This window comes from Stegostoma tigrinum, chromosome 41, assembly GCF_030684315.1.
Source record: "Stegostoma tigrinum isolate sSteTig4 chromosome 41, sSteTig4.hap1, whole genome shotgun sequence".
In the NCBI taxonomy this organism is placed as follows: domain Eukaryota; kingdom Metazoa; phylum Chordata; class Chondrichthyes; order Orectolobiformes; family Stegostomatidae; genus Stegostoma; species Stegostoma tigrinum.
Genome location: NC_081394.1, coordinates 15,752,990 through 15,777,051, shown reverse-complemented (window position 1 = coordinate 15,777,051; position 24,062 = coordinate 15,752,990). Strand labels below are relative to the sequence as shown.

Sequence of the window (24,062 nt, the reverse complement as noted above, 5' to 3'; positions counted from 1 at the left end):
GGCTCTGATTGACACTGGACTGGGGTGTGAAAGGGCCAGGGAAGGGATTTCTGGCAGCTACATGAGTGTAGAGGAGAAACAGTATGAGCCTGGGAGAGTGTGTCTCACTGTGCCGCATAGCCATAGCCAGTTGTGCCAGAGGCCAGAGTTTTGGCCCTGGAGACACTGTTACACCACGTTTGGAAGTGCCAATTTCGGCTCATCAGGAGCCTGCCCACTGCCCCCCCCCCCCCCCTGCTCAGGAGCTGTGCTGGGGGAGCTCTACCCCCTATTTGACCTACTGACAGGGAATGGGTCGGGGCACTGTGCCGCATCCTGGGTCTGAGCTTTCTGCTGCAAGCGATGTCCAATCTCACACCATCTCCCTCACTGGAGATTCCGGAAAGGGAGGGGGTGGGGAGGATGGTAAGTGGAAGAGAGAGAGGAAGTGGGGTAAGTGGGAGGGAGAGGAAGGAGGGGGAAGTGGGAGGGAGAGGAAGGAGGGGGAAGTGGGAGGGAGAGGAAGGGGGAGAAGTAGGAGGGTCAAAGTGGGAAGGGGAGGCATTTGAGTGTGGGAATGGGAGAGAAGGTGGAGGGAACAGGGAGAGGAATCGGGTGAGGCGAGCCTAAGGTTCAGGAGAGTGGCTGTGGGTTGGGGGGTTGAGGGGGTGAGAGCATGGGGTGATTGGGGGAGATGATGATAGAGGTGAGATTGGGCTTCTGGGATTATGGGGCTGGTTAATGGATTTGGGGTACCCAGCAGAGTAGGTTTGAGGGTGTGAGGGGAAGAGGAGATGGGGGTTGTGGAGGGTGGCATAATTGGTACTGTTCTAAAGATAGGCATTGTAAATGTAGATGTGATCTTGGCACCTGCATTTATGGTGTAGGGGTCTCGTGGGGGCAATGGGCACTAAGGAAATGGGGGCATCAGCAGGTATAAGGGTGGGAAGAGGTATCTGGGTGTGTCCGGGAGCATGGGCAGAGAGTCTCGGATTATGGAAGAATGCCCGGGGAGAAGTGGGATAGCCAAAGGATACATGTTGGGGAGGGGAGGGGGGTGGGGGGGGGAGGAAGGGACTTGGGGAGGAGGCAGTGAGGGGAATGGGTATCAGTGGTTAGTAGGGGAGAGGGTATGGGATTTCTGGGATGGGGGGTGTGACTTATCAGGGAACAGGGTGTTTGGAGGGGGGTTCACAGACAGGAAAAGGGCTTTGCAAAGACAGACAGAAATTACAGACAAAACAGTTTCTCATCTCCTACATCTAGTGGAGTCACCAGCACAGGGTGCTGTCTGAGCAACAGATTTAACAAGGTACAGAACATTACAAAGCTAAACCCAGAACAATTTAATAAAATATACAATTTCACTTTGGATAGCTGAGGTGAAAGGTTAAAGTTCACTTTGGCTGGGTCATTCGATTGAAACACTGAAGGTAGTGAAGTTGTGGACGTTGTCATTTCTTTGGTTTTATTTCGCAATGAAAGCGATTTCATTACATTTTCATTTCATTAACACTCGCCTTTGACTCGCTTTGGGTTAGAGCTGTTAAACAGGGCAATGGTCATATTTAATGGCAGTCAGGCCATTTCTGTGTGGTCAGTGTCTGCATGTGGTCTCTCCGACACTGTCTACCCCCCTCCCCCAGACACTCTGACACTATCCAGGCCCCTCCACCAGACTCTCCGTCACTGTATAACCCCCGCCCCCAAACACTCCAATAGTCTACACCCCCTACCCCACGTTCTCCAACACTGTCTCTTCTCCCCTCCCCCAGACACTCTCCAACACTGTCTCCCCCCCCGCACACTCCCCAACACTGTCTACCCCCACACTCTCCGACACTGTCTCCCCCACCGCACTCTCTGACACGGTCTCCCCCTACACTCTCCGACACTGTCTCCCCCTACACTCTCCGACACTGTCTCCCCCACCGCACTCTCTGACACGGTCTCCCCCTACATTCTCCGACACTGTCTCCCCCTACACTCTCCGACACTGTTTATCCCCTTCTCCCCCTGCACTCTCCGACACTGTCTCCCCCCTGCACTCTCTGACACTGTCTCCCCCACCGCACTCTCTGACACTGTCTCCCCCTACACTCTCCGACACTGTTTATCTCCTTCTCCCCCTGCACTCTCCGACACTGTCTCTCCCGTCCCCCACACTCTCCAACACTGTCTACCCCTCACATTCTCTGACACTAACCCCTCCCTCCACACTCTCCGTCACTGTATACCCTCCTCCCAAAAAACACTCCAACAGTCAAACCCCTCCCCCACACTCTCCAACACTGTCTCTGCCCCCCTCCCCCAGACACTGTCCGACATGTCTCCCCCCTCCCCCAGACTCTCTGTCGCTCTCTCTCTCTCTCGTTTGCACATCCTCCCCCCCACATGACCATGTTAACAGGGAGCTGGAGAACAGAAGTGACAGTGCCAATTATCTCCCACCCCCATCTACCTGGTATGGGATCAAGGCATCGCTTCTGAGAGGAGACATTCCCATCCAGGATACAACACACCCACTGTCTAAGTGGGGCTGGGGATCAAATGTATTGAGTATAGTCTGAGCATCACACTGGGGCTACAGCAGTGGGTGTGGGGTGGGAAGAGGAGAGAGAGAGGGAGGGAGACCTCGGACAGAGGTTAGAGATACCACTGAGGCCTGTCCTCTAGGGGGCGAGCTGGGCTCTGGAAGGCTTCGACATGAAGTGCCCCAGCCACAGAGAGATGACCTCCTCACCCCTCTTGCTTCCTATGCCTGCACGATGGCACCAGGGTAGTGACTTCTGTCATAGCTGGCACTGTGCCAAGTGTGTACCTAGGGAGGTGATGGGCGTGGGGGTGTGGTGTGTGGGGGGCACAGATATGAGAGAGAGAGAGACAGAAAGTAGAAATGGAGCTCCCTTCACCTCAACCCTCACGCTGGTCCAGCTCGGTGCCACCTCCTTCCCTCTTGCTGATGCCCACCTAATGGGGGGGGGGGAGACAGGGGAGAGGTGGCATCTCTCTAATCTCCTCCTCAACACGTCAGAAGAGTTGCCGATCCATTTCTCAAGGCATTGGGACTTTACCCCAGTTTGTAAGAGCCCTGTTGTCTTGGTGTGAGTCAAAGACCCCCACCTCGAGGTGATGCTGGGGAGTGCCCAGGCAAAGGGGGAGTTGGGGGGGGTGGTGCGGATTGGTTGGGATTGGGCAGCCCGAACCAGCCCGACTCCCCAGTGCCCCTCTCCACACACACACACGCACAGACAGGCATGTATACACACATGTATGTAGGCACAAGCACACACAGACATGTATACATGCGTCTGTACACACATGCACACACAAGCATGTATACACCTGTCTGTACGCACAAGCACACATAGGCATGTATACACACGTGTCTGTGTGCACGCACACACACAGGCATGCATGCACACATATGTACACACACGTATACACATGTATGTACACACACAAACACACCCCACCACCCAGCTACCACTGTCTTTGGTTGGAAATTTAAAAATGTCATTGATCTTTCTATTTGTGTGATTAGCTCACGTCCACAGTACAAAGTTATTGAGAACACAATTTGCCCAGGGATACTGGTGTTGTATAAGCTTTGGTACGTTTCTCTCGAGGCTTGTTTGATTGATTTCTTTCCCTTTTTCACAAAGATGTTTTACACTCTCTCTCTCTCTCTGTGTTTGGTGAATGGACGGAAGCACTTAGGCAGTTGCTAACGTGCCCGCACTGTATCGGCACGGAGTTCAGTCAGGTCCTTACAAACAGTAAACCACAGCACAAGAGTGAGAGCTCAGCACAGCATTCAGACCAGGGACCCCAGGCTCCCCATGGGAGAGGTCAACTTCCTCAGGAGTGGGTCTTCCTACCAACACAGATGGTTAAACATAGCCCGACCCCCCCACCCCACTCCCACTCAGCTGAGTCCATCAGCCAGATTGACAGACATAGAGGGGCCAGGCCTAGAAACCATAAGGGATTTGAAGATTGGGTCAGACAATGCAGTGAATCTAATCCTGGGACCCTTCACCCAGGTCCTGTCAACTCCCCCAACAAACTCTCCTCTGTCTGCAGAGCCCAGTTCCCTCCCTTTCACCCTACAGCTATCAGAGCTCAACACTCTCTTAATGCTCTATTCACTTTCTCTCTCCCTTTGAGTTACTCTGGTTATTACTGGATCTTTGGTTCCCCCTGGGCTGCACTGTCCCCTCCAGTTCACTCTGTCCCCTCTGTTCGCTCTGGGTCACTCTGTTTGCACTCTCGCCTCTGGATCACTCTGTTTGCACTATCGCCTCTGGGCCACTCTGTTTGCACTGTCACCTCTGGGCCACTCTGTTCCCACTGGGCCACTCTGTCCCCTCTGGGTCACTCTGTTCCCACTGGGTCACTCTGTCTGCTCTGTCGCCTCTGGGTCACACTGTTTGTACTGGGTCACTCTGTTTGCTCTGTCCCCTCTGGGTCACTCTGTCTGCTCTGTCCCCTCTGGTTCACTCTGTTTGTACTGGGTCACTCTGTCTGCTCTGTCCCCTCTGGGTCACTCTGTTTATCCTGTCCCCTCTGGTTCACTCTGTTTGTACTGGGTCACTGTTTGCTCTGTCCCCTCTGGGTCACTCTGTCCCCTCTGGGTCACTCTGTTTGTACTGGGTCACTGTTTGCTCTGTCCCCTCTGGGTCACTCTGTTTGTACTGGGTCACTGTTTGCTCTGTCCCCTCTGGGTCACTCTGTTTGTACTGGGTCACTGTTTGCTCTGTCCCCTCTGGGTCACTCTGACCCCTCTGGGTCACTGTTTGCTCTGTCCCCTCTGGGTCACTCTGACCCCTCTGGGTCACACTGTTTGCTCTATCCCTTCTGGGTCACTCTGTCCCCTCTGGGTCACACTGTTTGCTCTGTCCCCTCTGGGTCACTCTGTTTGTACTGGGTCACTGTTTGCTCTGTCCCCTCTGGGTCACTCTGTCTGCTCTGTTCCCTACGGGTTATAGTGTCTGCTCTGTCCTTGAAGAAAACACACACCCACTGAAATCTTTCACTGCTGCCCTAGTCAGCCCCACACAGAGCCCTTAGAAGACACTCTCATAGGACAGCCCACGACAGTGTCCCACCTCGGTCCCCAGTCTAATGTGTGACGTGTGGGAGGGGACCCACACCATTCCCCTCCCCTGCTGGCAGGGTGAAGCGATTGTGACAGGACAGAATGATGTGCACAGCTTTCCCAACACAACCCTCTGCTTCAGTTAGCTCACCCTGGGCAGCACTGTATACTCTGGCCCACTGCCTGTGTCAGAGCTAGGGGGCTCCTGGGCCGTGCTGTGCTGTGCTGTGCTGGAACGTGTGCTCTCAAGTGTTCCACCAAAGCTTTTATTTGGTACATCAAAGAATATGAGGTATATGACGGGCTATCTCCCTACTCCCGGAGTGGTTAACCCACACAGTCATTCAGCAGAGGCTCTGGTGCTTTTAATTTGGGCGTGCGTTTGTGTAAAGGTCTTGGTCTGGCACAGGGCTCACTCAGCACGGGTCAGGGGCTGGGCCTGGCCCAGGGCAAACAAACCCACGTCTCTCACATCCTGGGCAGCCAGCCCTAGGGTACAGACAGATACCTGACCCAAGACAGACACTGACCCCTGCTGTGACCTGGGATAGACGCCCACCCCACCCCCCACCGCCGCCGCTCTGACCCGGGACAGACGACCCCCCACCACCGCCACTCTGACCCGGGATAGACGCCCACCCCACCCCCCCCCCCCCACCACCGCCGCTCTGACCCGGGATAGACGCCCACCACACCCCCACCCCCCCAAACACTGCCGCTCTGACCCGGGATAGACCTCCCAGCCCCCACAAACCGCTCTGACCCAGGATAGACGCCCATCACCGCCCCCCGCCCAACACCGCCACTCTGACCCAGGATAGACCCCACAGCCCCACAAACTGCTCTGACCCAGGATAGAACCCCCCCCCGCACCCCCACAAACCGCTCTGACCCGGGATAGACCCTCCCACAAACCACTCTGACCCGGGACAGACCCCCCATAAACCGCTCTGACCCAGGATAGACGCCCCCCACCCCCCATAAACTGCTCTGACCCGGGATAGACCCCCCACCCCACTAACCGCTCTGACTCGGGATAGACCCCCCACTCCCCAAAAACTGCGCTGACCCGGGATAGACCCCCCCCACTAACCACTCTGACCTGGGACAGACCAGCCCTACCCCCCCACTAACCACTCTGACCCAGGATAGACCCCACCTTCAAACTGCTCTGACACAGGATATACCCCACCCCCCCCCCACAAACCACTCTGACCCGGGATAGACCCCCCCCGACCCCAACAACAAACCGCTCTAACCCAGGATAGACACCCCCCCACAAACCGCTCTAACCCAGGATAGACACCCCCCGACAAACTGCTCTAACCCAGTACAGACACCCCCCAACAAACCGCTCTGACCCAGGATAGACCCCTCCCCCACAAATCACTCTGACCCGAGATAGACCCCCCCCCCGACAAATCACTCTGACCCGGGATAGACCCCCCCCCCACCCAACAAACCGCTCTAATCCAGGATAGACACCACCCCCGACAAACCGCTCTAACCCAGGATAGACACCCCACCACAAACCACTCTGACCCGGGATAGACCCCCCCACCCGACAAACCGCTCTGACCTGGGATAGACCCCCCCCCCCCCCCCCACACACACAAACCACTCTGACCCGGGATAGACCGCCCCCGACCCCAACAACAAACCGCTCTAACCCAGGATAGACACTCCCCAACAAACTGCTCTAACCCAGTACAGACACCCCCCCACTAACCGCTCTGACCCGGGGCAGATCAGCCCTACCCCCCCACTAACCGCTCTGACCCAGGATAGACCCCACCTTCAAACTGCTCTGACACAGGATAAACCCCACCCCCCACCCCACAAACCACTCTGACCCGGGATAGACCCCCCCCCGACCCCAACAACAAACCGCTCTAACCCAGGATAGACACCCCCCCACAAACCGCTGTAACCCAGGATAGACACCCCCCCACAAACTGCTCTAACCCAGTACAGACACCCCCCCACAAACCGCTCTGACCCAGGATAGACCCCTCCCCCACAAATCACTCTGACCCGAGATAGACCCCCCCCCCCGACAAATCACTCTGACCCGGGATAGACCCCCCCCCCCACCCAACAAACCGCTCTAATCCAGGATAGACACCACCCCCGACAAACCGCTCTAACCCAGGATAGACACCCCACCACAAACCACTCTGACCCGGGATAGACCCCCCCACCCGACAAACCGCTCTGACCTGGGATAGACCCCCCCCCCACACAAACCACTCTGACCCGGGATAGACTGCCCCCGACCCCAACAACAAACTGCTCTAACCCAGGATAGACACTCCCCAACAAACTGCTCTAACCCAGTACAGACACCCCCCCACTAACCGCTCTGACCCGGGGCAGATCAGCCCTACCCCACCACTAACCGCTCTGACCCAGGATAGACCCCACCTTCAAACTGCTCTGACACAGGATAAACCCCAACCCCCCCCACAAACCACTCTGACCCGGGATAGACCCCTCCCCAACCCCAACAACAAACCGCTCTAACCCAGGATAGACACCCCCCCACAAACTGCTCTAACCCAGTACAGACACCCCCCCACAAACCGCTCTGACCCAGGATAGACCCCTCCCCCACAAATCACTCTGACCCGAGATAGACCCCCCCCCCGACAAATCACTCTGACCCGGGATAGACCCCCCCCACCCAACAAACCGCTCTAATCCAGGATAGACACCACCCCCGACAAACCGCTCTAACCCAGGATAGACACCCCACCACAAACCACTCTGACCCGGGATAGACCCCCCCACCCGACAAACCGCTCTAACCTGGGATAGACCCCCCCCACACAAACCACTCTGACCTGGGATAGACACCCCCACCCCACCAACAAACCGCTCTGACCTGGGATAGACACCCCCCACACAAACCACTCTGACCCGGGATAGACTCCCCCACCCCACAAACCACTCTAACCCACATAGGCACCCCCCACAAACCACTCTGACCTGGGATAGATGCCTCCCCAGCCCCGCTCTGACCTGGGGCAGAGCCCTCCCCAACCCCCCTCTCTGACCTGTGGTAGACTGCCACACCACCCCACCCACCCGCTCTGACCCGGGCTGGCACTGCCCGCTCTACCTGTGGCCTGGGTTAATCAGTTTCAGTTGAACCCAGTGAATGTCAGCACTGGTCTCCTGTGACAATATGACGATTAAATATTAGTGAGGGTGACACTGATCAATATTCAAATCACCAGTGAATATTAACGACGTAATGAATGTTAATGAGAATGGTATTAATTAAACAGATTAATACTAACTGTACTGACAAACATTTACAATACAAACAGAGATGTGACTGACATTCACTGGGGAGCACTGAGTGAGTGAGTGAACTCAACCTCACTCCCTGACCCTGACCCTGACGCTGACCCAGGTCTGGGGTAGTTTTTGGTATAATTCTCTGAATCAGATTGTGCTGATGACCACCATCCGGTTAATGTGGAGATAGGAGAATTTTTGGTCTAAAGTCAAGTTTCTTTTGTTTTTTTTTAATCTTTATACATATGCATTAAAAGCTGAACATAGATTTCTTCTATAAAAACTATTTAGCTAAACAGATACATTCCATCTAAAGCAGGTGAGGATCATTTTCTGTTCCAGGTTTTGGGGTGGGGGGTTAAAAGCGGGAGTGGGAGAGCAGTGGGTTCAAAGAAGAGGAGGTGGATGGATCTCCATCTGACCCCGATGCACACACACTCTCCAAAAGCTGTACTCGTGTACACACTGGCTCAGTCCTGTGTGCACATTGGCTCTCTCACACACACATCGGTTCACTTCTGTGTACACACTGGCTCACACACTCAGGACCCTCTGGTTTAGTCAGTATACACAGATATTTATATACGTGTGTACACACTGACTTACAGGTCTGTGTACACCCTAGTCCACACATTTGTGCACACCCCACCTCCCACACCCGTGTACACACCGGTTCCCATGCCCATGTTCATTTCAGATCCCAAACCCAAGTACACACTGGTTCCCACACGAGTACACCTCATTTCGCACACCCGTGTACACAGCAGTTCCCACACGTGTACACCTCAGTTTGCACATTCGTGTATACACCAGTTCCCACACTCATGTGCCCTTTGGTTCTCACACTCGTGCACACACCAGTTCCCACACGTGTACACACCAGTTCCCACACATGTGTACACACCAGTTCCCACACGTGTACACCTCAGTTTGCACACTCGTGTACACACCGGTTCCCACATACGTGTACACATCAGTTCACAGTCTAGAATTAAACACCTGAAATCATAAACTGTGGGAAGCTGAAAGAGCTAAAAACTGAGGTCAGAGATTCAAGGATCAGGATGGGTGCTGGATATCCTATAGCCCCACCCCCCAGCTCCCCCTGCGTCATACGCCCCACCGTCCCACACTATTCAGTTCCATCCCTTTGAAATGGCCCATTTCATCTCTCACAACACTTTGGCTTGATTTTTGATTCTTCATTATTCGATATATTTCAGAGTAAAGCCAGGGTCCTCTTTAAAGAGGGATGGAAAGACCCCAGCAGAGAAAGGGTGACGGGGTCAGGAGTGGGTGGGGTCTGGATCCCCTGCAGGGACCCAACCCTGGCTATGAGGTATATTGGGGCAGAGACCGAGGTGTCTGCTGCTTCATTTCAGAATGCAAATCCACACGGTGGTTTATCTCCATTTTTCAAATGCCAGGGGAAGAAAAGCATGCATTGTGTGTGTGTGTGTGTGTGTGTGTGTGTGTGTAGGTCTATGTGTGTGTATGTATGCGTCTTTGTGTGTGCACATATATATGTGCACATGTCTGTGTGTGAGTCTGTGTGTGTGTGTGTGTGTGTGTCTGTATCTATGTGTGTGTGCGTGTCCGTGTGTGAGTATGCGTGTGTCTGTGTGTGTATGTCTGTGTGTACATGTCTATGTGTGTGTGTGCGTGCATCTGTGTGTGTGTGTGTGTGTGTGTGTGTGTGTGTGCCTGGGTCTGGGTTTTTCAGTGTTGGTATTTTTCGGTGAATCTATTGTAACTAGGAGTTCAGGCACTGGATTGCAACTACAAGATGTAAGTCTCGTTTTTTTTTGGTCTGGTGTTTTTTTCTTGTTCCAGGAGGGAAGAGTTTGTATCTGAATAAAATCTTTTGTAAACTAAATAAATAGAGAAACTCCCTCCCCACCAGGACATGGTAGAAAACAAATGCTACAAATGACGTTTTTTTAAAAAAAACTTCAAATCATTGAGTAAACGGAAAAAAGGGAAACAGAACTCGATCTGGAAAAGAAACCGAAAGTCATGCATTGGGGCTGCGAGCCCCGTTCTCCAGGAGGGACAAGGGAAGAAGTGTCAGCATTGAGAGTCAGCTGTTCAGCGTTACTCCTCCTCTAGCCTGGGAGGGAACTGATGAAGTAGAGTCAGGGTGAGAATACCTCCCGCTCCTTGGTGTTCCTCCCCCTCCCAGCTCCTCCCCGGCTGTCACTCGGAGCTAGCACGCTGTGGCTCAAGGCTGATGGCGGATCCCTCACTCTGAGTCGACTCAGGCAGCCTGGTTGGCAGAGAGGGCACTGAGGCCAAACTGATGGCGGCTGGCTTGCTGTGCAGCAGGGGCAGGCCTGGGTGATTGAGGAAGAGGGGTGAGGTAACGACGCTCGGTGTCCCGGCACTGCCAGTGCCGCTCGACAGCACCAGGTTTCCGCTGGCATCAAGGCTGGTCAATGGAATGGTCCCACCAGTCGCCAGGGCTGCAAGAAAGCACAGGGAGCAGGGTGAGAGGGATGGGCAGTGAGAGGGACGGGCAGTGAGGAGCAGCTCGCTCACACACACAGACACACACATTCACTCACACACACTCAATCATTTACTCACACACACACATTCACGCACTCACTCACACACACTCACTCATTTACTCACACACACTCACTCACACACTCGCTCAAACACACACACACACACAGACACACACACACATTCACACAGTGACAGTATACAAAGGGAGTGTATGTATACTGAGAGCATCAAGGATACCAGGATAGAAGGGAATATAGGGTCAGGGACAGAAATACAAGATCAGCGCCTGGGACTCGGGTTCAATTCCACCCTCGGGTGACTGTCTGTGTGGGATTCCTCTGGGTGCTCCAGTTTCCTCCCACAGTCTAAAAGATGTGCAGGCCAGGTGGGTTAGTCATGTTCAATTGTCCCATAGTGTCCAGGATAGACACAATGGGTGGGCTAGCAACAGTAAATATAAGGGCTACAGGGTTAGGGTAGGGGCCTGTATGGTCTCTTTCTGCACGGACAGGCACATAGGATTCTTTAATACAGGGACGGGGATACAGGGACAGAGATACAGGGTGAGGGATACAGGGACAGGGATACAGGGTCAGGGATACAGGGTGAGGGATACAGGGACAGAGATACAGGATGAGGGATACAGGGACAGGGATACAAGGACGGGGATACAGGGTGAGGGATACAGGGTCAAGGATACAGGGTCAGGGATACAGGGTGAGGGATACAGGGACAGGGATATAGGGTGAGGGATACAAAGGTCAGGGTTAGAAGGTAATGGATAGCGGGTCCAAGATACATGGCCAGACATACAGGGACAAGGATACAGGATCAGAGACAGGGAAACAGGGTCAGGGGTAGAGGGACAGAGATAGAAGGTCAGGGATACAGCGTAACGGATACAGAGTCAGGGATAGAGGGTTGGGGTAGAGGGTCAGGAGTAGAGGGGCGGGGCAGAGGGTAAGGGGTAGAAGATCGGGGTAGAGGGTCAGCGATAGAGGATCAGGTGTGAGGGGTCAGGGACAGAGGGTCAGGGACAGAGCAAATGGGATAGAGCGTCTGGGATAGAGCATCAGGGAAACACGGACTGTGATTGAGCTTCAGGAATGCCTTATCAGGGATAGAGGGTCAGGGACAGAGGGTCAGGTACAGAGGGTCAGGGACAGAGGGTCAGGGATAGAGGGTCAGGACAGAGGGTCAGGGACAGAGGATCAGGGACAGAGGGTCAGGGATAGAGGGTCAGGGACAGAGGGTCAAGGTCAGAGGGTCAGGACAGAGGGTCAGGGACAGAGGATCAGGGACAGAGGATCAGGGATAGAGGGTCAGGGACAGAGGGTCAGGGACAGAGGGTCGGGACAGAGGGTCAGGGATAGAGGGTCAGGGATAGAGGGTCAGGGATGCAGGGTCAGGGATACAGGGTCAGGGACACAGGGTCAGGGACACAGGGTCAAGTGCGCAGGGAAAGTGATTGATAATGAGGGATACTGTTTCAGGAATTGAGGCTCAGCAAAACAGGGTCAGGTGTACAGGAACAGGGATAGAGGGTCAGCGATACAGGGTCAGGGTTAGAAGGCGAAGAAATTGAGATGGGAAAGACGGGTATGTAATATCAGCGGTACTATCAGGGATTAATCAAGGACATAGTGGATGGGGCAGGGAATTTAGAGCAGATTGATGGGACAGGAGAGAGAGGCAGGGAGTGATTCCATGTCTTGAGAGGAGAGACAGAGAGTGAGCACCTTCAGGGGTGAAAGAGAGAGAGAGAGATTGAGCACCTCCTGTAATGGATTGTGGGAGGATGTGGAGCCAGAGACAGAGCGAGAGATGAAGTGACCGAGAGAGAGAGCAAGAGGGAGAGAGAGAAAGAGACAAAGAGAGACAGTCTGCACATTTAGGGAAGGAGGGAGACCTCAATATTCAGTGGATATGCAGAGGGAAAAACCGAGTTGGGGAGAGATGGAGAGAAACAGATAGCAAGTCAGCACTTTCAGGGAATGGAGAGAGAGAGAGAAGGAGGGAGGGCTGCAGAGGGCGATGGGGGAAGGTCCTGGAGGACGATGTTGGGGTGGTTACAGAGAGCAATGGGAGAGGGTAATGAAGGGCGATGGGGGAGCATTATAGGGAGCAATGCAGGAGGGTTGTACAGGGCGATGGTGGAGGGTTGTAGAGAGCGAGGGGAGAGGGTTACAGAGAGCGACGGTGGAGGGTTATAGAGGGCAAGGAGAGAGGGTTATAGAGAGCGATGGTGGAGGGTTATAGAGCGATGGGGGGAGGGTTATAGAGAGCAATGGGGGACGGTTATGGGGGGAGATGGGGGAAGGTTTTGAGGGTGAGAGGAGAGCGTTATAGAGGGCAATGGTGGAGGGTTACAGAGGGCGATGGTGGAGGGTTACAGAGGGCGATTGGGGAGGGTTATAGAGGGCAAGGGGAGAGGGTTATAGAGGGCGATGGTGAAGCGTCATAGAGGGTGATGGGAGAGCGTAATGGAGGGCGATGGGGGAGGGTTATAGGGAGCAATGTGGGTGGGTTATACAGGGAGATGGTGGAGGGTTATAGAGGGCAAGGAGAGAGGGTTATAGAGAGCGATGGTGGAGGGTTATAGAGCGATGGGGGGAGGGTTATAGAGAGCAATGGGGGACGGTTATGGGGGGAGATGGGGGAAGGTTTTGAGGGTGAGAGGAGAGCGTTATAGACGGCAATGGTGGAGGGTTACAGAGGGCGATGGTGGAGGGTTACAGAGGGCGATTGGGGAGGGTTATAGAGGGCAAGGGGAGAGGGTTATAGAGGGCGATGGTGAAGCGTCATAGAGGGTGATGGGAGAGCGTAATGGAGGGCGATGGGGGAGGGTTATAGGGAGCAATGTGGGTGGGTTATACAGGGAGATGGTGGAGAGTTATAGAGGGCAAGGGGAGAGGGCTATAGAGAGTGATGGTGGAGGGTTTTAGATGGCAATGGTGGAGAGTTATAGAGAGCGATGGGGGAGGCTTATAGAGAGCGATGGGGGAGGGTTATGGAGGGCGAGGGGAGAGGGTATTGGGGGGGCGATCAGGGAGGGTTATGGTGGGGCAATGGGGGAAGGCTATACAGGGCGATGGTACAGGGTTATAGAGGACGAGTGGAGAGGGTTATAGAGGGCGATGGGGGAGAGGGTTATAGAGAGCAATGGTGGAGGGTTATAGAGGGTGATGGGGGAGAGTTATAGAGGGTGATGGGGAGGGTTATAGAAAGCAAGGGGAGAGTGTTATGGAGAGCGATGGTGGAGGGTGAAAGAGGGCAAGGGGAGAGGGTTATAGAGAGCGATGGGGGAGGGTTATAGAGAGCGATGGGGGAGAGGGTTATAGAGAGCAATGATGGAGGATTACAGAGGGCGATGGGAGAGGGTTATGGGGGTGATGGGGGAGGGTTATGGGGGTGATGGGGGAGGGTTATGGGGGCGACAGGGGAGGGTTATAGAGGGCGATGGGGGAGGGTTATGGAGGCCGAGGGGAGAGGGTATTGGGGGGGGCGATCAGGGAGGGTTATGGTGGGGCAATGGGGGAAGGCTATACAGGGCGATGGTACAGGGTTATAGAGGACGAGTGGAGAGGGTTATAGAGGGCGATGGGGGAGAGGGTTATAGAGAGCAATGGTGGAGGGTTATAGAGGGTGATGGGGGAGAGTTATAGAGGGTGATGGGGAGGGTTATAGAAAGCAAGGGGAGAGTGTTATGGAGAGCGATGGTGGAGGGTGAAAGAGGGCAAGGGGAGAGGGTTATAGAGAGCGATGGGGGAGGGTTATAGAGAGCGATGGGGGAGAGGGTTATAGAGAGCAATGATGGAGGATTACAGAGGGCGATGGGAGAGGGTTATGGGGGTGATGGGGGAGGGTTATGGGGGTGATGGGGGAGGGTTATGGGGGCGACAGGGGAGGGTTATAGAGGGCGATGGGGGAGGGTTATGGAGGGCGATGGGGGAGGGTTACAGGGGGAGATGGTGGAGGGTTACGGGGGTGATGGGGGAAGCTTATGTGGGGCGATGGGGGAGGGTTATAGGAGCGATGGGGGAGGGATGTAGAGGGAGATGGTGGAGGGTTATAGAGGGCGATGGGAGAGGGTTATAGAGGACGATGGTGGAGGGTTATGGATGGTGATGGGGGAGGGTTATAGAGAGCCAGGGTGGACGGTCATAGAGCGCGATGGGGAAGGGTTATAGAGGGCGATGGGGAAGGGTTATAGAGGGTGATGGGGGAGGGTTATAGATGGCGATTGTGGAGGGTTATAGAGGGTGATGGGAGAGGGTTATAGAGGGCGATGGGGAAGGGTTATAGAGGGTGATGGAGGAGGGTTATAGATGGCGATTGTGGAGGGTTATAGAGGGTGATGGGAGAGGGTTATAGAGGGCAATGGGGAAGGGTTATAGAGGAAGATGGGGGAGGGTTATAGAGGGCGATGAGGGAGGGTTGGGGAGGGCGATGGGGGAGGGAATTAGAGGGCGATAGGGTTGAACTGCAGAGTGCGATGGGGAGGGCTGAAGTGGTCAATGGGGAGGGTTACGGTGGGCGATGGGGAGGGTTGGAGAGGGCGATGGGAGAGAGTTCTTGTGGGCGATGGGGGAGGGTTATAAACAGCAATGGGGGAGGGCTGGAGAGGGTGATGTTTGAGGGTTACAGAGGGTGATGGGTGAGGGTTCTGGAGAGCAATGCGGGAGGATTCTGGACGGCAATGGGGCAGGTTTATAGAGAGCCATGGCGGAGGGTCATAGAGCACGATGGGGAGGGTCTAGAGGGAGATTGGGGAGGGTTATACAGGGCGATGGGGGAGGGTTATACAGGGCGATGGGGGAGGGTTATGCAGGGCGATGGGGGAGGGTTATGCGGAGCGATGGGGGAGGGTTACAGAGGGCAATGGGGGAGGGTTATAGAGAGCAATGTGAGAGGGTTATAGAGGGCAATCGTGGAGGGTTATAGAGGGCGATGAGGGAGGGTTATAGAGAGCAATGTGAGAGGGTTATAGAGGGCGATCGTGGAGGGTTACAGAGGGCGATGGGGAAGGGTTATAGAGCGCGATGGGGGAGGGTTATAGAGAGCGATGGGAGAGGGTTATAGAGCGTGATGGGGGAGGGTTATAGAGAGCGATGGGGGAGGGTTATAGAGAGCGATGGGAGAGGGTTATAGAGGGCGACGGTGGAGGGTTATAGCAGGTGATTGGGGAGCATTATGGAGAGCCATGGCGGAGGGTCATAGAGCACGATAGGGGAGGGTAATAGAGGGCAATGTGGGAGGGTTATAGAGGGCAATGGGAGAGGGTTATACGGGGCAATGGGGGTGGGTTATGGGGGGGCGATGGTGGAGGGTTACAGAAGGCGATGGGGAGGGTTACAGAGGGCGATGGGGGAGGGTTATAGAGGGCGATGGGGGAGGGTTATAGAGAGCAATGTGAGAGGGTTATAGAGGGCAATCGTGGAGGGTTATAGAGGGCGATGGGGGATGGTTATAGAGAGCAATGTGAGCAATGTGAGAGGGTTATAGAGGGCGATCGTGGAGGGTTACAGAGGGCGATGGGAAAGGGTTATAGAGCGCGATGGGGGAGGGTTATAGAGAGCGATGGGAGAGGGTTATAGAGCGCGATGGGGGAGGGTTATAGAGAGCGATGGGGGAGGGTTATAGAGAGCGATGGTGGATGGTTGCAGAGGGCGATGGTGGAGGGTTACAGTGGGCGATGGGGGAGGGTTATAGAGGACAATGGTGGAGGGTTATAGAGGGCGATGGTGGAGGGTTACAGTGGGCGATGGGGGAGGGTTATAGAGGGCAATGGTGGAGGGTTACAGTGGGCGATGGGGGAGGGTTATAGAGGGCGATGTGGGAGGGTGATACGGGGCAATTGGGGAGGGTTATATGGGGCGATGGTGGAGGGTTATAGTGGGCGATGGGGGAGGGTTACAGTGGGCGATGGGGGAGGGTTATAGAGGGCGATGTGGGAGGGTTATAGAGAGCGATGGGGGAGGGTTATAGAGAGCGATGGGAGAGGGTTATAGAGGGCGACGGTGGAGGGTTATAGCGGGTGATTGGGGAGCATTATGGAGAGCCATGGCGGAGGGTCATAGAGCACGATAGGGGAGGGTAATAGAGGGCAATGTGGGAGGGTTATAGAGGGCAATGGGAGAGGGTTATACGGGGCAATGGGGGTGGGTTCTGGGGGGGCGATGGTGGAGTGTTACAGAAGGCGATGGGGGAGGGTTACAGAGGGCGATGGGGGAGGGTTATAGAGGGCGATGGGGGAGGGTTATAGAGAGCAATGTGAGAGGGTTATAGAGGGCAATCGTGGAGGGTTATAGAGGGCGATGGGGGAGGGTTATAGAGAGCAATGTGAGCAATGTGAGAGGGTTATAGAGGGCGATCGTGGAGGGTTACAGAGGGCGATGGGGAAGGGTTATAGAGCGCGATGGGGGAGGGTTATAGAGAGCGATGGGAGAGGGTTATAGAGCGCGATGGGGGAGGGTTATAGAGAGCGATGGGGGAGGGTTATAGAGAGCGATGGGAGAGGGTTATAGAGGCCAATCATGGTGGGTTATAGAGGGCGATGGTGGAGGGTTATAGAGGACGATGGCGGTGGGTTGTAGAGGGCGATGGGGGATGGTTGCAGAGGGCGATGGTGGAGGGTTACAGTGGGCGATGGGGGAGGGTTATAGAGGACAATGGTGGAGGTTTATAGAGGGCGATGGTGGAGGGTTACAGTGGGCGATGGGGGAGGGTTATAGAGGGCAATGGTGGAGGGTTACAGTGGGCGATGGGGGAGGGTTATAGTGGGCGATGTGGGAGCGTGATACGGGGCAATTGGGGAGGGTTATATGGGGCGATGGTGGAGGGTTATAGTGGGCAATGGGGGAGGGTTACAGTGGGCGATGGGGGAGGGTTATAGAGGACAATGGTGGAGGGTTATAGAGGGCGATGGCGGAGGGTTACAGTGGGCGATGGGGGAGGGTTATAGAGGGCAATGGTGGAGGGTTACAGTGGGCGATGGGGGAGGGTTATAGAGGGCGATGTGGGAGGGTGATACGGGGCAATTGGGGAGGGTTATATGGGGCGATGGTGGAGGGTTATAGTGGGCGATGGGGGAGCATCATGGAGAGCCATAGTGGAGGGTCATAGAGCACGATAGGGGAGGGTAATAGAGGGCAATGGGGGAGGGTTATAGAGGGCAATGGGAGAGGGTTATAGAGGGCGATGGGGGAGGGTTATACGGGGCGATGGTGGAGGGTTATAGAGGGCGACGGGGGAGCGTTATGGAGAGCCACAGTGGAGGGTCATAGAGCACGAAGGCGAGGTTAATAGTGGGCAATGGGGGAGGGTTATAGAGGGCAATGGGAGAGGGTTATAGAGGGCGATGGGGGAGGGTTATACGGGGCGATGGGTGTGGGTTATGGCGGGGTGATGGTGAAGGGTTATAGAGAGCCATGGGGGAGGGTTATATGGGGCGATGGGAGAGGGTTATGGGGGCGATGGGGAGGGTTATAGAGGGCAATGTGGGAGGGTTATGGGGGCAATAGGGAAGGGTGATGGGGGAGGGTTATAGAGGGCGATGGGGAAGGGCAATGGAGGGCGATGGGGGAGGGTTATAGGGGGTGATGGGGGAGGGTTATAGAGGGTGATGGTGGAGGGTTATGGGGGCGATGGGATAGAGTTATAGGGGGGCGATGGGAGAGGGTTATAGAGGGCGATGGGGGAGGGTTGTGGAGGGCGATGGGGGAGGGTTATAGGGAGCGATGGGGGAGGGTTATAGAGAGCCATGGTGGAGGGTTATGGATGGCGATGGGGGAGGGTTATAGAGAGCCATGGCGGACAGTCATATAGCATGATGGGGGAGGGTTATAGAGGGCGATGGGAGAGGGTTATAGAGGGCGATGGGGGAGGGTTATACGGGCCGATGGTGGAGGGTTATAGAGGACGATCATGGAGGGTTATAGAGGGCGATGGGGGAGGGTTATAGAGGGCGATGGGGGAGGGTTACAGAGGGCGATCGGGAGGGTTGGGGAGGGTTGGAGAAGACGATGGGGGAGAGTTCTTGTGGGCGATGGGGGAGGGTTATAAACAGCAATGGGCGAGGGCTGGAAATGGGCAAGGTCTGGAAAGGGAGATGTTTGAGGGTTACAGAGGGTGATGGGTGAGGGTTCTGGACAGCGATGCGGCAGGATTCTGGACGGCGATGGGGGAGGGTTTTAGAGAGCCAATGGGTGAGGGTCATAGAGCATGAAAGAGGAGGATTATAGAGGGAGATGGGAGAGGGTTATTGAGGGCAATGGGGGAGGGTGATAAAGCGCGATGGGGAATGGTTATGGGGGGCAATGGGGGAGGGTTATACGGGGTGATGGGGGAGGGTTATAGAGGGCAATGGGAGAGGGTTATTGAGGGTGATGTGGGAGGGTGATAGAGCGCGCTGGGGAAGGGTTATTGAGGGCGATGGGGGGGTATAGAGGGCGATCGTGGTGGGTTATAGAGGGCAATGGGGAGGGTTATGGAGGGCGATCGGGGAGGGTTATAGAGGACGATGGGGTAGGGGTATGGAGGGCGATGGGGGAGGGTTATGGAGGGCGATGGGGGATGGTTATAGAGGGCGATGGTGGATGGTTACAGAGGGCGATGGGGGAGGGTTATAGATGGCGACCGTGGAGGGTTATAGAGGGTGATGCGGGAGGGTTAGGCAGGGCGATGGTGGAGGATTATAGAGGCCGATCATGGTGAGTTATAGAGGGCAATGCGGAGGGTTATGGGGGCGATGGGGAGGGTTATGGAAGGTGATGGGGGAAAGTTATAGGGGGCGATGGAGGAGGGTTATGGCGGGCGATGGGGGAGGGTTATGGAGGGCGATGGTGGAGGGTTATAGGGGGCAATGGGGGAAGGTTATAGAGGGTGAGGGGAGAGGGTTATAGAGAGTGATGATGGTGGGTTATAGAGGGCGATCGTGGAGTATTATGGGGGCGATGGGAGAGAGTTATGGGGGGCGATGGGGGAGAGTTATACAGGGCAATGGGGGAGGGTTATGGAGGGCGATGGAGGAGGGTTATAGAGGGCGATGGTGGATGGTTACAGAGGGCGATGGGGGAGGGTTACAGATGGCAACCGTGGAGGGTTATAGAGGGTGATGGGGGAGGGTTAGAGATGGCGATGGAGGAGGATTATAGAGGCCGGTCATGGTTGGTTATAGAGGGTTATGGGGGCGATGGGGAGGGTTATGGAAGGTGATGGGGGAGAGTTATAGGGGGCAATGGGGGAGGGTTATAGGGGGCAATGGGGGAGGGTTATGGAGGGTGAGGGGAGAGGGTTATAGAGAGTGATGACGGAGGGTTATAGAGGGCGATCGTGGAGTGTTATGGGGGCGATGGGAGAGAGTTATGGGGTCGATGGGGGAGGGTTATAGAGGGCGATGGGGGAGGGTTGTGGAGGGCGATGGGGGAGGGTTATAGGTAGCGATGGGGGAGGGTTATAGAGAGCCATGGTGGAGGGTTATGGACGGCGATGGGGGAGGGTTATAGAGAGCCATGGCGGAGGGTCATAGAGCATGATGGGGGAGGGTTACAGAGGGCGATGGGAGAAGGTTATAGAGGGCGATGGTGAGGGTTACAGAGGGCGATCGAAAGGGTTGGGGAGGGTTGGAGAGGACGATGGGGAAGAGTTCTTGTGGGCGATGGGGGAGGCTTATAAACAGCAATGGGCGAGGGCTGAAAAGGGAGATGTTTGAGGGTTACAGAGGGTGATAGGTGAGGGTTCTGGAGAGCGATGCGGGAGGATTCTGGACGGCGATGGGGGAGAGTTATAGAGAGCCATGGCGGAGGGTCATAGAGCATGATATGGGAGGATTATAGAGGGAGATGGGAGAGGGTTATTGAGGGCGATGGGGGAGGGTGATAAAGCGCGATGGGGAAGGGTTATGGGGGGCAATGGGGGAGGGTTATAGAGAGCCATGAGGGAGGGTTATACGGGGCGATGGGGGAGGGTTATAGAGGGTGATGGGAGAGGGTTATTGAGGGCGATGGGGGAGGGTGATAGAGGGCGATGGGAGAGGGTTATTGAGGGCGATGGCGAAGGGTGATAGAGCGTGATGGGGAAGGGTTATAGAGGGTGATGGGGGAGGGTTATAGAGAGCAATGGGGGAGGGTTATAGAGGACGATGGGGAGGGTTATAGAGGGCGATGTGGAGGGTTACAGAGGGCAATGGGGGAGGGTTACAGAGGATGATGGGGAGGGTTATAGAGGGCAATGGGGGAGGTAATTAGAGGGCGATAGGGGTGAACTGCAAAGTGCGATGGGGAGGGCTGCAGAGGGCAATGGGGAGGGTTACGGAGGGCAATGGGGAGGGTTACGGAGGGCGATGGGGAGGGTTGGAGAGAGCGATGGGGGAGGGTTCTTGTGGGCGATGTGGAAGGGTTATAAACAGCAATGGGCGAGGGCTGGAGAGGGCGATGTTTGAGGGTTACAGAGGGTGATTGGTGAGGGTTCTGGAGAGCGATGCGGGAGGATTCAGGAGGGCGATGGGGGGTGGGTTAAGGGGGTGGTAATGTGTGGTAGGTTATGGCGGTAATGGGGGCTGGTTATGGTGGGTAGTGGGGGATTGGTTATGGGGGTAATGAGGTGTGGTTTATGGGGGGGTAATGGGGAGAGCGCTCTGGTGGGTAATGGGGGTGATGTGTGGATGGGTTATGGGGGTAATGGGTGAGGGTTTGGGGGGCAATGTGGGGGGGTTTATGGGGGTAATAAGGTGTGCGTTATCGGGGTGATGGGTGGATGGTTTATAGTAGATAATGGGGGTGTGATGGGGTGTGGGTGATGGCGGGTGATGTGGGACCCAGGCTGATGAGATGTGCATGAGAGTTGGGAGATAGAGGAGACAAACCTTGCATGGTGGCCAAGGGGTTGTTGGCCATGAGAGAGGGGGTAATGCCATGGTTCACAGCCAGCACTGAACTCCTGTAAATCCAACCAGACAGAAGCCTTTGAAAACACTTGGTCAGAAGTTACCCCCCCCACCCCCACCACCACCAGCCCCCCACTCCCCATACCCCCACCCCCACCCCCATCCACATGGAGATGAAGGGGGAGGGAGGCACAGGAGGGGGTGAAGAGTCAGGGTGGAGCTGGAGGGAGACGAGGCCTGTGAGGGCAAGGCAATGGGCAGCCAATGGAATGAAGGTGGAAGCCATGGCTATCGAGGGGGTGAAAGGGATAAAATGAAGGCGCAGGGAGTGAACAGGGCAAAACGGGTAAAAATGGAGTGGGTTGAAAGGGCAGTTCCACTAAATGGGGAGGGGGGGTACAATGAGGTGAAAAATGGTGGGAGGGTGGTGGAGAGGGGCAAGGAGCAGAAGTAGGGAAGGAGGAAAACGGGTAAAAGAGGTGGAGGGGGAATGGGGTAAAAGTGAATAGAGAGGGGGGAAGGGGTAACCGTGGGGGGAGAGGGGTGAGGGGTAACCGTGGGGGGAGAGGGGTGAGGGGTAAAAGCAGGTGAGAGGGGAATGGGGTAAAAGTGGGGAAGGGGGGCAAGAGGTCAAAGTGGGGGGAGAGGGGGTAAGGGGTAGAAGGGGGGGATAGGGGGCAAGAGGTCAAAGTGGGGGGAGAGGGGGTAAGGGGTAGAAGGGGGGGAGAGGGGGTGAGGGGTAAAAGTGGGGGGAGAGGGCGTGAGGGGTAAAAGTGGGGGAAGAGGGAGGTAAGGGGTAGAAGGGGGGGAGAGGGGGTGAGGGGTAAAAGTGGGGGGAGAGGGCGTGAGGGGTAAAAGTGGGGGAAGAGGGAGGTAAGGGGTAGAAGGGGGGGAGAGGGGGTGAGGGGTAAAAGTGGGGGGAGAGGGGTAAAAGTGGGGGGAGAGGGGGTAAGAGGTAGAAGGGGGGAGAAGGGGTGAGGGGTAAAAGTGGGGGTTGAGGGGGAAGGGGTAAAAGTGGAGGAAACGTATATCGGGTTAAAGAGGGTATAAACAGAATTGGGTTTGGAAAGTGAAAGGGGGAGATGGAGTTGACAGGGAGTGGATGGAGTGAAACTGGGTGAACGTTCTAGGTTGATGATATCTCAGAGAGACCTATCGCTGTCTCGTAAGAATAATACCCTCCATGCTCCCACTGTTCTCCCTGTACCAGCTTCCCCCTCGGACTCTCGCAGCCTCTCCCTCTCCCTGTTTCTGCTGTGTTGGCCCTCCATGACAGAATGGGAATGATGGATGAAGGGTCTGTTTGTTAAACATGCCCACTTTTGGCCAGTCCTTACCCTGTGCTCGAACTCATGCTAGACAGTGCCAGGGAATGGCCACTGTTTGTGCCATTGGCTGGTGAGTTGGTCGGGCTGTTCAGTGCCGGTAGGGAGGTCCCGGTGATCCGAGGAGTGTGCATTGTCCCAGCTGCAGACATTGTGGTCACTGCAAGGACACACAGTATCAACACTCAGATTAGATTAGATTAGATTCCCTACAGTGTGGAAACAGGCCATTCAGCCCAACAAGTCCACACCGCCTCTTAGAGCATCACACGCAGACCCATCCCCCTATAACCCACACACCCCTGAGCACCACAGGCAATTTAGCATGGCCAGTCCACCTAACCTGCACATCTTTGGGCTGTGGGAGGAAACCGGAGCACCCGGAGGAAACCCACGCAGACACGGGGAGAATGTGCAAACTCCACACAGACAGTCACCCGAGGCTGGAGTCGAACCTGGGTCCCTGGCGCTGTGAGGCTGCAGTGCTAACCACTGAGCCACCGTGCCGCCCTTTTTTAAAAATATGCCTCAGTATCAGTAAATACCCCGCAGTCTTAGTCAGAGCCAATCTGTCAATCAGCCTGTGTCTGTCCTACACCCTGTATCTGTACATAAGCCTGTATCCCACACTCACCCTGTATCCGTCCCTCACCCTGTATCCATCCCTCACACTGTATCGCTCACTCACCTGTATCCATCCCTCACACTGTATCTGTCCCTGACACTGTACCTCACACTCACCCTGTATCTGTCCCTCACCCTGTATCCGTTCCTAAGCCTGTATCCCACACTCACCCGATATTCATCCCTCACACTGTATCCCTTATACACCTGTATCCATCCCTCACCATGTCTCTGTCCCTTACCCTATATCCCACACTAACACAGTATCCCTCACTCACCCGATATCCATCCCTCACCCTGAATCCCTCACACACTTGTATCCATCCCTCACACT

General features: G+C 55.4%; 1 protein-coding gene across 4 annotated transcripts in view; it reads right to left on the bottom strand.

Annotated features, from left to right (window-relative positions):
* Positions 1-8,188: 8,188 nt before the first annotated feature.
* The window catches only part of pou2f2b (POU class 2 homeobox 2b), a 500,776-nt gene continuing 484,902 nt past the window's right edge, over positions 8,189-24,062 (bottom strand). For 3 of the 4 annotated variants that reach the window (XM_059641378.1, XM_059641376.1, XM_059641379.1), the window contains 3 exons: positions 23,117-23,264; positions 21,759-21,832; positions 8,189-10,845 (listed from right to left, as the gene is read on the bottom strand). In XM_059641378.1, the coding sequence (XP_059497361.1) occupies positions 10,580-10,845; positions 21,759-21,832; positions 23,117-23,264 (488 nt within the window). In that variant the 3' untranslated portion in view covers positions 8,189-10,579. The remainder of the gene's footprint in view (positions 10,846-21,758; positions 21,833-23,116; positions 23,265-24,062) is intronic. The other variant, XM_059641380.1, reaches the window with a different exon arrangement.